Genomic DNA, 14576 nt, shown 5'->3' with positions numbered 1-14576 from the left:
CATGAGTAAAGTGGATATGATGTAATTTAAAGGCAACCAAAATGAAACGTTTGCGTAACTTTGAATAAATTTGTGTTTGATTACTCTGGTTTTGAACTTTGTTGGAACAAAATATACATAAAAAAAGGCCTAATTGTTTTTATTGATCAACATGGAATTAGTACGTCTTACAACTTTAGAAAAGAAAGCTAAAAGGGCAAAATCTCTTATCAACTATCAAACCATATACCTGTAAAATTCTCACAAATTGAAGTTTGTTTATCAGGTGGTATTTTGCTCATTTGAAATGCTGAAGACTAAGAATTTATGGGCATTAAAAAAATGGCTTGTGCCATGGGTTTAATAGTGATATGAGTATACACTTCAACACTTGTCAGTGTTGCCCTTAACTTATTTCTTCCAACTCAAATGTTTTTTGCTGAGTTGATGTGTTTGACACCTGCCCCGCGAATACTTGCCAATTACACAGACTCAGAAAATTTAGATTTTCCCGATTGAGGGCAGAGCATTGCTGTGCACCACTCACATCACACAACTCTTGGATCTGCACCTCTAGCCTATGAGAATAACAGTCAGTCAAAGGGGGAATCTAGGGCAAAGAGGCCTGAAAGGGAGACATATAGCATAAACCGTAGATAGCCAAAGTAAGTGGAGATTCTGCCAAAAGCGGTGAAGACGACAGGGCTCCGTGTGGGATTTCACTTTGGATTTTGGCCCTGCAGGGGTATGAGGAAGCACTACTGACAGGACTTGCGTGGAGAAGTCGTCTCTATTCAATATAACTAAGTAAAGAATGCCCTAAGTCCTCACTGATGCACCAGCATAAATCCTCTAAGGTACAATATTGCTTTGACGAGGTTAGCCTTACCTCTGGTCGTGGAGAGCTAACACACTACATAATGTAAAAGAGTTGGCTTCTTGTTTGCCACTGAACACATTCAGGATGCTCGAAAGAAACTTCAGATGGTAGCGTGAAAATTCAAGTTTGACGAATGCTATCTAACCAAATGTAGCACAGGGCAAAGACGGGAAATGTGAGAGCAGTCCCTGCAGCGATGTGAAAACAGCGAACAGACACCATGACAACTGAGATTGAGATTTATTTCACTTTTTTTGTTGTTGTTGCTTTTGCTACATTCCTCTTTACTCAAATCTAGGGAGCGTAGGTGGGTCAGTCATCTTAGAAATACTTTATATCCATCTTCATATCAATATGTGCTACAAGTAAAAGTGATCTTGGAGTGGGTAGTACAATTAGCTTTTAATCTGTTCAGTCATGTCTGAGACAACAAATTTGCTTTAAAAAGATTCAATGTAGAAAACACAAACACGTACACGATGAAAGAATTTACAGGTCATCACTCAGCGGAATATTATGATCCAATTCAATCTTTCCCAAGGGGTTAGCCGTCCGTACTCCCCGATGAGGCAAATGGTGTGACATAATAATCTGCTAAATTATTTTCTTTACTGCGTAATAATGGTCTCTGATGCTAAATTTTGACGCTACTAATATCAACTATATGTGTTATGGCAAAATCCAATAAAATAACTTCCATTAAGTAAAAAAATCACTTCATTTGTATCACAATATTCAACATCATGTAAATTGTGAAAAAGATGTCTTTGTTTAAAACTGTTTATGACAACTGAGACATTCTGTACTGTAAGCAACACATAAATGACCTTTTTTTACAGTGAGGGATAAAAACACACTCCCAAACAGCTAATTTACCAGTGAGGAAACAAAACCAAGTCACTGGTGACCGGCTATGCAACATACTACATAAGCAATAAAAGCCTTTTGTTTTAATTTATATGGGGATAATAGAAATCATATTTAACCTAATGTAGGTTCCAAGTTTTAAAACAAACTTTTTGGGGGGATCCAGGGAATATAAATCCTTTTTAAATTGGTTTATGGGGGCTAGACAATCACTTATGTCCTTGCAATCTCAAACTTATCAAATGTCTTGTATCTTCTTATGGCAAAAAAAAAAAATAATAATCATTTTTTTAAATTCTCTAGATGGTTCTCAGCTTAAGAAAACAAAAACATCAACAAGGAAACGAAGAAAAACAGAGTCCACAGAGCTCTGCGGCGTCGCGCGTTTGGCTGCCACAGAAAAGTCTAGCACCCCCTGCTTCTTGGGAGGAATTCTAGTCCAGCTGCTCCTGCTTTATCCTGTTTGAATTGGGTCCTCGCTGACCTGTCCTCCTCAGTTCCCTCCTCAGGACGTACTCGCTGAATTGGGACGAGTCCACGCCTCCGCCGCAGGAGCCGACGATCTCGAAGCCACGCTGCTGGAGACGCTCGAGGACCTGAAACAGGTGGGAAGAAGACGTCAGTGGAAGATAGAGATATAGAAGGGAAAAAGCATGATAGATGATTTTGAAACATCTTTGATGGTCAGTGTCAACGCTATCACTTGTGGACGTCTACAAGTGGACATAAACTGTCCTTTAGTTTATTACTGCAGAGCTGGAAACAACCTGGATCTCCTTCACTTATATGCTGCCGCGTGAGTGTGAAGTCCAGCACTGGAAACAGCCCTGTGACGGGAATTTGGACGAGACTTCCACTAAACCAAGAGCCTCTTATTTCATTGTTTTCTGGTGTATATGTGTGTGTTTGTCTCTCTCTCTCCCTCCCTCACTCCCTCTGTGTGTGTGCGTGTGTCTAGCTGTTCCTGATCTTGCAGCCTCGCAGACATCTACAGACGTGTCCAGGGGGGCTGTAGGATCACATTCCATCGAAGAGGCCCCAGGGAGCAGTGCGGCTTTCTCTCTGCCACTTGGCTCAGTGTGGGCTGCTCAGCAAAGAGCCCCTCTCCCCATTTCTCCCCCAGCCCCCAGGCCCAAGCCTCCGCCAAAACTACAAAGGTCCCCCTACTGCTGCCAGCTTTCTATGCACCCCTTCCTTCTCTCAGAAACCCCCGCCCTGCCTCCATTAGCCGCAGATACAGCATCCACCGCCGGCGTGCTTTAATAACCAAACAGGATTATGGGCCCTGCCTGGGGTAAACCTGCCAGGGAGCATGCTCACTCTCTTGCTCGCTCTCCACGACTCACACACTTCACAGACGGGTTTGTTTGTGTGTTTTGGGGGAAGAAGATGGAGATTTGATTTCCTCAGACGGAGACACAGTCCAGATCATTGTGAATTATTTTTAAATATGCCCCTCCGCCGTCATTTATTGATGCTGATCAGAGGATTTCACCATCAATGAATCAGTGGAAAATCAATATGTAATTAGAGAATTACGATATTGCCAAACACACACTGAATATAGAGAAGTTGACAGTAAAAAACTTTCTTTTTACAGGCCTGTAGGTTTTACGAGTATGGTTTGGCCTGGAACCTTTTTGCCTTTAAATCCGCTCTTTATTGAATAAATTCAACGCTGGACTTAGGTTCTTCAAAGAAACTAATTTAAAGACATATCTCTGAATAATTAAAGATTTCAAGTTATTGTTTTGCTCCCCTTGAAATGACCTGCCTAGAGAAACTTTAAAAGTTTTAATCAAGACGACAACGTAGCATGTATGCTCATATAGCAAGACTAATTGTTGGTATTCCTGTACTTATGAGTCTGGAGCAACTTAATAAAAATGTCTTGAACTGATTTGCTTCTCAGATTTTGCTTAAAATCTACGCTTGTTGATTCGTTGGATTTTTATAAATGCAAATTGAGCATTGATCCAACAGCCCCCTCAGACACTCGGAGCCATCCCCTCCTCTTGCTGTAAGAGAGTTTTTCCCCCTTTTTTGCACATTCGTGTGACTCTGCAATTTGGTTTAACAATTAGTCTAAATATGATCAATATCGCAATATCGTCAAGTTTGATGTCCAAATTGCAGGAGCTGAACTTCTTTGGATTCAGGTAAAATGTGTCTCGACATTATTAATTAGGCGTAACGGTGCCACAGAGATGTCACCACCTGCAAATCATATAATACACGCCTGTATAGTGCGCACCTCAGCAAAAATCCTATCATGATCATTTCTTTATTTTTTACAGGAAAATTTAATTAAGTATTTCCTTATCTGGCAATAAGAGGATTGCAGTATAATTGTTTTGCAATATCGCTCAGTCTTACTCTCCACCTTGATTTAAAATGTTCAACATTCCTTCATTTAATAGGATGAAGACTACAATCAACCTCTTTACAGTCCGTTTTGCCCGGTTGGCACCAATGCTCCCTTAATACTGACGGTTTCAAACAGTCTAAATGATTCATCAATTTATCTACAACAATTTGTTTCTATTCAAACACAGACGGCAACTGTGAAAGATGGATCTCTTTCTGGACCTGGCAACTGGATTCGGAAGAAACAGAAGAAGAAACCACTGATGCGGACTATTCACCAGCTGCAGAGCCAGAGTCCAAATCATTATTCCAGTCAGATCACAGAGAAGTTAAGATGGTGGTGGACTTGTGTAATGATGGTTCGCTAAACTGAGGCTTTGATGAACTCATCAAAGAGCTTCTTTTTCTGCGAGGCTGTTCTTGTGATTCGATAAGATATGAAAAGATACGATTTTGCAATCAGACATCTGTAAAATTTGATAAGTCTACAGTATAACAGCAGATGAAAAGGACCTGAATGAACAGATCATCACTTCAGTTGACTCCTTGGGCGTACGGGTGAACAGAAAAATGTAGAAAAGCACTTTATCTCTACTACTTTACTACTTCATCTAACCTTTGACTTATTATACTAATTAATGACCCCCCCACCCACAGCAGCCCACGGTTCCTTTTACCTGCACAGAGTTGAGGTGGCAGTACCCATTGAGTGGGAAGCGGATGACGTGCGTGGAGTCATGGTTCCAGCCGGCATTGACAGAGTTGCACATGACGTCACCGATCTCCGGGAACACGTCTTCGATCAGGGCCTTGTCGCCGCTGAGCGTGATCCTCTCGCCCAGGTCGGGCGCCACGCGGACCACCAGGCACTCGCAGGGGCGCGACACCAGTCTCAGCTCCTGGTCCTGACGCCAGCGCTCCAGCTCGGAGAGCAGGGGCTGTAGCTGGAAGTACCGCGCCTCCTCGTACAGCAGACTGTAGTCCTGGAGGAGACGAGACAAATAGTTGGTTTGAATTTGTAAAAACGTGGAAAATTGTGACATGTTTCTTTACGATTAATATGTCTTGGTTTGGGGCTGCTTGGAGAAACTCTACTCTCTCTTGTCCAGTGGCAGATCTGGAATTTTTTTTTATCGGGGGCCATAAAGGGGCCACAGTGGTGCACATTAAAGTCATTGTAGCTCTATAGCTTCCAACGAAGCCACACATTACTGAATATATTTTGGTTAATGTTACTTGTATGAGCACATTGTGTACTTCAAAAAAGTTTAGGAAGTAAAAAATTCTTAACAAACGGAAATATTTATTGTTAGCATTGTTGATAAGTGAATACTTAAAGGACAGTGGCACCTCAGGGGCCAATCGGGTTTCAGTTGGTGCCGGTTTCCCCTTGGCCCTGCCTCTGGTTCCGCCCCTGATCTTGTCTACTAAGTCTAATAAGTTAAATATTACACAATTTCTAATAATACTAAACTGGGATCTTCATAAATAAATAAAATATAATGCTTATTAAAACACAAAAGGCTTCATCAATTAATAGATCATCAATATGCCATAAGTAATATCTACAATGATCTTGTTGGCGGAAACGCTCCTTTAAATTTTCCTGCAGTAACATTTCCATGCAAATATATAAATTGTTAAACGATACATCCCCTGAGCATCAGTTGAAAACGTCTAACTAAATGCAGCTTGCAGTACATCTCACTATAAAACAAAAAAAATGAATAACTGAGTAGATATAAGGTTGTGACTTCCTCTCTAATGTGCATCCAAACTGGAAAAAAATAGGCTCAACAGAGGAGTTTGAAACCACTGTTCTACATGAACGAGCAATAAACCCTAGCCAAGACACCATTCAGCAAAAATTACTAAAAATCCTGAGCAGAGGAGATGTAGTGCGACATGTAACACAGGGCTGCGTGGGGCAGAGGAGGAGATCCTTTACCCGCAACACTGCAGGGCCTGAAATCGCACTTTCAAATTTTCTCATGCTCCTCTCAAGATCTACCCAATGTGAACATGGCCTGAGCCTGAACTTGAGCCTGTCTTTTGTCTTTGCTTATTTTAGCTGACATACTTTCCACTGATTGAGTCACACTGTGGGCAGTCCATCAGATAATGTGGTTATTTGTTTTCTCCCAGGGCAAGCTAAGTAATTACTGACTAAATGTAAGAGTAAAAAAAAAAAAAAAAAGGAATCTTAATGTGTCACATACAGTGAGCCTCACCCTGGATGGACATTTGGCACAAGAGCATAGTGCGATGGAGAGATGTAGCACATGCAACGTGGCCATGGGTGCCGCGGCGTTTATCTGCTCGTCTTAGTTCAAGCTTGTTACTCTCCATACATATCTCAAAGAATCTCTGGCTGCTAATAGCTGGAGGGGGCCGAGCAGCATCCCGTGATGAGTAAATGCATCACGGTTGAGCTTTGTTTGGAGGAGCCCTCGCGTTTTCTCTCCAGCCTGGGAACAGTTTTCAGCGATTCGAGGAGGGCCGGTGACCGAGGGCGCTCCACTGCCTTAGCATTCATTGTGTGTGCCAAGTTGCAGGAGTGCTGACTGGCTGATGGGAATTTACAGTTTTCTAGGACGGACAAGCACTCACTTTGAAGTCATCTGGGATGAGGAGCTTGGACGTCCTGAGGAAGTTGAGGATGTAGCGGAACATGTGTCCATCCCTGTCAATGAAGTAGTGCTGCTTCAGGCTGTCCAGGACTATAGGCTCTGTGCCATCAAAGAGGCGACCAATTCTACCCACGGAGACGGGAGGGGGGGTGGCAGGTTAGGCAGAAAGGGAGGGAAGGAGGGAAGGGGGGAAGGAGGGAAAAAGGGAGAGGGACAAAATATCATAATTAATAAAAAAGTTCATAACATTGTTCAAGGCATTATTTAAAACACTGGAGCTTGAGTGTTTCCTGAACCTTGTGTATCGAGAGGGAAGGAATGGAGAAAAGAGAGAAGGTCAAAAATGTAACTGTGAAGGAAGAGCATTTTGCAAAGGGGTGTGACACACTCAGTTTTCTCACGCTCTGAAATATCTTTCATACCTTTGCACAGACATGCACGCATTACCAAGCTCGATACAAGAATCAACCCGGAAAGGAAGAAGAATAGGAAGTAAAACATTATTTTTTTTTAAAGACAGGCAGAAGGAAAGAAAAGGAAGAAGAAAGAATAATGATTAAGAGCCGAGAGGGTCTGAGGAGGTCAGGGCCAGCTGGTAGTGGGTTGCCCTAGGCTGGGTGCCAGTCACCCCCAGGCCTGAGCTCGGAGCGACAGTGTGGCCTCCCAGCCTCCAGATGGCCCCATGCCCTTTGGCCCTTTTGCTGCTGCTGTGACATCTGTCAGAATAACCAATTTGCTTTTGTCTGAGCGCTGCACTTGAAGCCCCTACAAATTGTTTACCGCTCTAAATAACTGTGGGCTTGGCTTGACAAGGAGACATTTTGCGATACAGCCGGATCAGTCCTACAGCGACTGATAAAGAATATCTGTCGAAATTATAGTGGAGAGAAACCTGCAGATGCAACCATGAGATAGTCTTGAAATTTGACTGTTAAATGTACAAGACTCCCTATAAAACACAGAATCTATAAAGGTTTCATTCATAATTTGAAAAAGAAAAGGACGATACTAGACACAAACAAAAAAACACAAACTTTATTGCCACTACACACAAGCATGGAAGATCAGACTCACCGGGATTCTGGGAATTTGGTTAAGGTGGCCAGACTGCTGGTGTACATGTGCCCGCCCACATCGATGTGCACAGGGGCATTGGACTTGGTGAGCTGTGCAGCTGCTGGGATGCCCTGGTTACTCAGAGGAGACACTGGTGACCGTGTGATCATGGGCCTGGACATACTGCAGCGATTATCCTGCTTTAGACAACAAGAGGGAGAAAAACACTGTGACACGTGTAGATTTAATAAATGGAGGATGCAGTGAAATGTTGCAAATCAGAGATAAACAGACGTTGGAGTTTATCCTAAGGATTTGGAGTGTTTCAATTCAGAAATACTTTTTCCCATGTGACCCACTCCACAGTCAGAGGAGGAGATTTATCTCTCCAAGTTGTGGAGCAGCCTGACCTTGACCTGAATGTTGCCACCCCTACGGGCCATAACCCCCCAAAACCAAATTAATTTGGATCATCAATCTTGGAATGAGCAATAATGACTCTTTGATTCGAAGACTGTAATAGGATTTGGAGACACAGCCTCCTGTTAACCTACAAACACCATTAGCAGACAATCTCGTTTGAGCTCTCTCGAGAAAATGACTTCAGCCCCCAAAAAACAAACAAAAGTTTCACACCTTGAGTGAGAAATGGGAGAAAATATTGAGGGACATCTCATTTTGCAGAGGATTACAAACATGTGCTGGAGCGGGTCTCAAAAGCAGCAGACGGACTGTGCGTAATATTTAAATAACGTGCGCAATCTTCATATAAGGACATCAGGAAGACGATCTCCTGAATTCACACTCAACCCACCGTGTCTTCACTCCCCTCCTCCGGCAGAAGTGACAGGCAGACCCCACTTTTTCATCTATTTCTGCTTTTCCTCCCCCCCACCCCATCTCTCCCAGTCTCCCACCTCCCAGTCTATAAACGGACTTTTACGCGTTTACCTGCGCCGGCATCATTGAGGTCGGAGATGGAGTCACCGAGCGGTCATTCTGCTTGAGAGACGCGGGCACCGACTCTCCTCTGACGGCGAACATCAGCGCGGTCTCCCGGCACTCCGCCGCCGATCGGATCGGGAGCCGCTTGAGGGACGCGTGCACGGACTCATCCGCAGAACTGATTGGACGCGGCCGCTTCCTCGCTTTCTGATGCGTTAAGTCCATGATATCCGTTTGGTCCATTTGCGCGCAGACTTTGGGGTGAACAGATATGACGCGGTCGGCTTCTTCTTCTTCTTCTTCTTTTTCTCCTCTTCTTTTCTCTTCTATCGCCGAACACACACCTGCTAAATGTGTAGAGAGAGCGATGGATGCGTATGGAGCGAGCACCGGGGGGGAGAGAGCGCGCAGAGCCGTGGCTGTCACGCGGAGCGGAGTCTTCGCAATGGCTGGGAGAAGTCAAAGCCCCCGACAACATTAGCATTGTAGCGCCCGCGGCTCTTTCGGGGCTGTCGCTGTTTCAGGGGCAGGTATGTGTGTCGCATTTTCGGGTTAAACCAAACGCAGCCTCTACCAGTGTGTGATCGTATGGCTGTGGTATAGTCGGGTCAGCGCGTACATCTGGACCGTCCACATCTGGCCTTTGCCCCTTTTTTGGACCAGTGCAGTTTAATCCCGCAGCTCAAACCCTCCTTCACCACAACAAAACTGCAGAGATCAAACACCAAACCCGTGGCTGACCCGCTCAACCACCTTGACAAAAATGCCCCTTGTGCCCCTCTCATCCACAAAACATACATATCATTCATAAGTCACCAGACATGATCTCTCCAATCACACAAAAGCCCCATGTGATGGTGTTTCACTCACTCTGATGCACTTTCAACGAGAAGCCCCAAAAAACACTTATGTCATCAGTTACACAGAATATTAATAACCAAAGGGCACAAAGAAACATCACATCTGAAGAACCAGATCACATGCGTCCGCAAACATCTGCCCCTCAGAGGAGACAGAGGGATCAGTCTCTCCTCGGCTCCACACACGTTAAGTTACCGTAATAACTGATGACCACATCAGCAGAGCAAACCCACCACGCTAATGACATCATGGAGTATAACACCAGACCACAACATGTTCTAGTGCTGTCAGGAAATACTGCCACAGCACTGTGCCGGGCTGTTTTCATAGAAAATGCAGGGAATCCACAATTTTTAATAACATTCAGATTAAAATTAATTAGTTCAACCACTGGCCTTAAAACATCCACATTCCTGCTTTTCATTGGCAGTGTGAGTTTCACACCTAGATACCCAATTAGCAATTAAGCTTGCCTTTGAGTGCAGGCCTCCAATGCGGTGTGTGATCCTGGTCTGATTTGCATGCCGCTTGTGCACGCGCTGATAAGCACAGGCAGCAGCCATACATAGTTTTAAAATTCAACTCCAGAATCCCTCGCAGAAGGCAAAGGGGCCTGCGGGGCAGAAGAGAGAGAAATCACATGGCTGCTCTTCAAAAGGGGACCTGTGTAAGGCAGCCGGCAAAGTGCGTGGGATCACACTCAGAATGCAGGTAATTTGTTCCCTGACTAATTTGTGGAGATGGTGGTGTGTGTGTGTGTGTGTGTGTGCCTGTGGAGAGTAAGTTCTGAAAACAGCTTGGTGGAATTGGATTTCCTCAAAGCCTTGTCATCGCAAAAGGTGGATTGAGTGTAAAATCTGTCAGGCATTATGGAAAATTGCAGGAGAGAGAGAGGAGCGAGTGAAAGAGAGCGGGTGGCTGGTCGGGTGGGTGGCTGGTTGGGTGTGGGGTGGTGAGGGGTAGCGGGGCTTTTTGGGGAAACGTGCTCTTGTGTCACGAAATCCTTCCCGAGCTGGAGGACGTGAAGAAAACAGGCGATGTGGGCCTTTCCTCTGACCCACGTCCACACAGCACATCACTGGACTTTACACTTCCTCCTCAAGGACAGTGCAAAGGTCACTGTATCACGGGGTCCACCAGTGAGTGAGATGCAGGACTCGTGTGCAGATCCTTTTTTTCCATGGTTTCCTACCTGTTGCCGCTTTTGCATTTGGCAAAGAGCTATAAGAATGTCTCATGTGACCAGCCAGAGTATATTCATTCAGGGCATTTGCACAACCTCAATCGAAATCAGACACACTGCGGATATACTTGGGTTCTTCCAGTTTCCCCCTGTTGTTTTCTGCCACTGGGCTTTCAGTTACATGCCTCTGCAAAAATCATACTTTTCCTCATGTATATTTTAAGAAACACACACCATACTTCCTGTTTGATGTAACACAGGCTACTACCCAGTAAGTAACTATCCGTCTGTCATTGAGATAATCAAAATGGGTTGAGCACGGCCTATATACAACAAAACTATGGCTTTCAAATTGTTTCCGTCCCACAATGCAGCTCTTCAGTGTTTCGACATATCGCACGAGACACAATTAGCATTTCAGATCGGAGCATTAACATTCAGTTTGAGGCAGGCCGACTGGTATTTACATAATCTGGATGGGTTGTCTCTGCTTTGGTGCCCACGGCCATTTGTTTCAAATGTCCACACACAGACAACTACAGACTGCGGGTTAACTTCAGTCACTGTCGACTGGACAGGGGGGAAAAAACTAAACCGTCGGGAGGCTGTCATAACAAATAGGCCTGGGTGTTAACTGTAGGCTTGTGGTCTGGTCAGGTGTCTGTAACTTTACTTAAATGGACTTTAGTCAATATCTAATCTGCAGTATTTTGTGAATATAATTATCTAAACTTCCTCATGTTTTCTCTTCTCACACTGTCATTAACTCCTGAATTTTGGCAGTGACCACATTTTGTTTAAGTTTAGAAATGGATGCATTTTATGAATGCACTTATAGTTTGGTGAGTATATTGATATGTGTTGTAACATTGCCAGTGACCCACAAGTCCCAGCTTAAAGCCAGCTGTTTCTAACAAAGTGTATTCCTCTGTAAGTGCTGGATGACAAATGCAGAAACGAGTTGGAGGGTCAAAAAAACTGTGAAAAGGATGAAGAGGTTCCTCTGAAGAAAAGTTGCCAAATAAATATATGGTGACCATCCTCCTTAAAGGGAAAATATAATATCTGGATAAATCTGTGGCTGTGAGTGATCCAATCTTTCCTTTTTTGGCGAATCAACACTGTGATCGGACTTCCAAACAAACTCTAGCTTATCATACTCCAGTATTTATCAATCTCAATCATTATTCCCTGAGTTTCATCACAAGTTGGTCTTCTTCACCTTTGTAGAGATACTGTAGCGTTGACCTCACAGATAAGGTAGTGTGATCAGAGTCCTGATGCTGCAGGGCGGTTGGAGACGGTGGTGCACGTTCACTGGCACAGGCTGAGCTGTCCCAGGGCACAGGAGTGGCCATCGAATAGGAAACGCCATATGAAACATAATAACGGCAGTTTGTCTCATACGAGCTCCAATTTAGTGAAGCACCTCTAATTTAGAGCTGATGGTGCGGCGCTGATGTAATGTGGACGAACTGATGTGCCTTATTGATATTTGTCTCCTGCACCAGATCAGTCTGTTTGCTAAATGTAATTTTAATGGGAAACAGATGTCCAGATGCTGTATGTACAGTAAAGTAGTGTGGCTTTGCTGCTACAGCGCCATCAAGTGTTGGGTCCCGACCACAACACCCCAAATCTCAGTCTCACTGTTTTCATGCGCCCTGTGAAAGTGTTGGAGACTACTCCGGGTTTCATTACAAGTGAAACTCAAAAAGATTTTATTTTGTAATGTTTAACTTGAACATATGCAATTTAAAGGAGGATCCAGTTCAGTGCAATACGGCGAGAGACCAAGTCAAATTCAAGTGAGCAAATACACAAATCTAGCTTTACTTAGGATGTTGTATACATTTTAAAAGTCTAACTTATACGGAGAAGTGTGTGTTTATTGGGGCAACACATTGTCCCGTGTGAGGAATAGATCCAGATTGTTACTAAGTAAACTACATGTATATTTGCCGATTCGCATCCGGACCCAGGAGGTGATTACGCACGACGCGGCCGGAGAGCCAAGAGAAGAGAGAAGAGAGGAGGACGAGAGGACGAACATTTTGCTTTTATTTCCTCTTCGTTTACACAAATACATCATTCCTCTCAACACAGGCACGGCCTTGTATTAAAGGATGATTCTCAGATTCTGCATTGACGTGCGCAAAGAAAGCTACATCGTGTCGTACGGCATAAGAAAAAAAAAAACGCCCGCGGCGAAATTACTCCACAATGGCGTCTTTCATTATAAGATCTGGGGCAGCCAGGAAGCAGAAGTGTCTCGCGACAAACTCGACTTCAGAAAGCGATCGAGGCGACGACAAAACGCAGGTTTGAGTAAGTTAGGAGCAAGTTAAACAGCCGCACGGAGACGGCGTTTCGGAGGCGAAATGCGCCAGGAGCGAATTCACACGGTGGATAAGTGGAGCGTTTTCCCCCCCGACAAGAACGCAGCGTAATCTGCTGTTCGTTTAGCCGAATGTACCACCGCCTCGTTTGTTGTACACACACGCATACATTAGTACAGTAACTAAGGAACAATAGCCAGGAAGTGGTTAAATATTTTTTAAGAACTGTACCGCTCGAATCGCTTTGGCACATGCGTAAAAGCGGCTGCGCTTCTGTGTCCCAGTCCATCCAGCCTCGGAAATAATAGCAAAGCAAATAAATGTCCGCTTACCTGAAACATTGAGAGGCATAAAAGTGTCTTTTTATGCACCTTTTTCCTTCCGATTTGGCCACGATCTGCCTCTCTTCCTACACCAGTGAGAAATGCAATAGCTTGGCTAAGGTAGACAGAACAAAATACAGAGAATACTTGCTCCAGGGCTCCGAAACCCCTCAAGGCAAAGATCAGGATACAATTAGCTCATGTCTCTGCCCCAGTCTAAACCCATTTTCAGAATAGAAAAAAACTGCGAGCAAACAGATCACAGCAGCAGCGGCTGTGCCTCAGTCTTTGTTGAGTTTATGTTTTTTTATAAAAATCAAATAAAGAAATCTTTTTTTTTTCCTGCATTTACAACACCCTCACTCCTCCTGCCTCCAACTTGCCTATTGCCTCCCTCTCGCAGAGAAGCTGATTTTAATCGTTATGATTAGTTTTGATGTAACGTTCCCTCGGGCCATTTCTACAAATGGATGGAGTGTTTCTTTCCCAGGGAGGAAAAGCAGCAGATGATGATAATTATATAGATTGTTGGTGCAGCTTTTTTGATCCCCCCCCACCCCCTCTCTCTCTCTCTCCCCTGCCTCTCAAACCTCATCCAGTCTCCTTTACTCACACACTCCTCTTGCATTAGACAACTTGTTGATTAACCAGGAATCAACTTTTTCCTTTCCCTCTAAATTAATGGAATGTGCCACATGAAATTCTCCCTGTGTACTTTGTCCTTTGTGATCTCCTCGGTCTCTTTCCTCCCTTTGGACCACCTCCAAATGACGTGGCTGTATAAATAAGCACTTCAGCTCGCCTTGCCCCAATCAAGTCTGAATCAGTGCCCGAGGCTGATGTGCGAGCTCATTTCAAATGTTCAACCATGCATGATTTCAGGAAGATTGAGGCACTTCTGAGGCTTTTAGAATTACTTAGGGGGGGGGGGGGGGGGGGGGGGCAGGGGGTGTGCAGACAGTGAAGGAATCACTTGTTTAAAGTGAAATGCGTAATCATTCTGAGTCAGGACTGTGATTTTGTGCCCATGTGGACACAGGATTGACAGATATTTCTTTACATTCTCCACAGCTATCCCCTCACCATATACAAGTAATGGAACACAGCTAAAATACTTTGCACCTGCGCCCCCTACTGTCGAGAGCG

The 14576-nt window shown here is 44.3% G+C and overlaps 1 protein-coding gene across 2 annotated transcripts; it reads right to left on the bottom strand.

Moving 5' to 3' along the window:
• Positions 1 to 1084: 1084 nt before the first annotated feature.
• On the bottom strand, positions 1085 to 14057 carry LOC128453996 (BTB/POZ domain-containing protein KCTD1). 2 transcript variants are annotated; one of them, XM_053437125.1, is made up of 5 exons: positions 13440 to 14057; positions 7798 to 7976; positions 6704 to 6848; positions 4771 to 5076; positions 1085 to 2322 (listed from the first exon to the last, which is right to left on the bottom strand). In XM_053437125.1, exons 1-5 carry the CDS (start codon positions 13446 to 13448, stop codon positions 2161 to 2163), a joined length of 801 nt encoding a protein of 266 aa, XP_053293100.1. In that variant the 5' UTR covers positions 13449 to 14057; the 3' UTR covers positions 1085 to 2160. The 2 variants fall into 2 exon arrangements, with proteins under 2 accessions (XP_053293100.1, XP_053293099.1); XM_053437124.1 differs by having other exon boundaries at positions 7798 to 7979; positions 13440 to 14055.
• Between the last annotated feature and the right edge of the window lie 519 nt (positions 14058 to 14576).

Source organism: Pleuronectes platessa, chromosome 13 (assembly GCF_947347685.1).
Source record: "Pleuronectes platessa chromosome 13, fPlePla1.1, whole genome shotgun sequence".
NCBI lineage: Eukaryota > Metazoa > Chordata > Actinopteri > Pleuronectiformes > Pleuronectidae > Pleuronectes > Pleuronectes platessa.
Note: the sequence above shows the minus strand (reverse complement) of the source record. Positions and strands in the feature narration are given on the sequence as shown.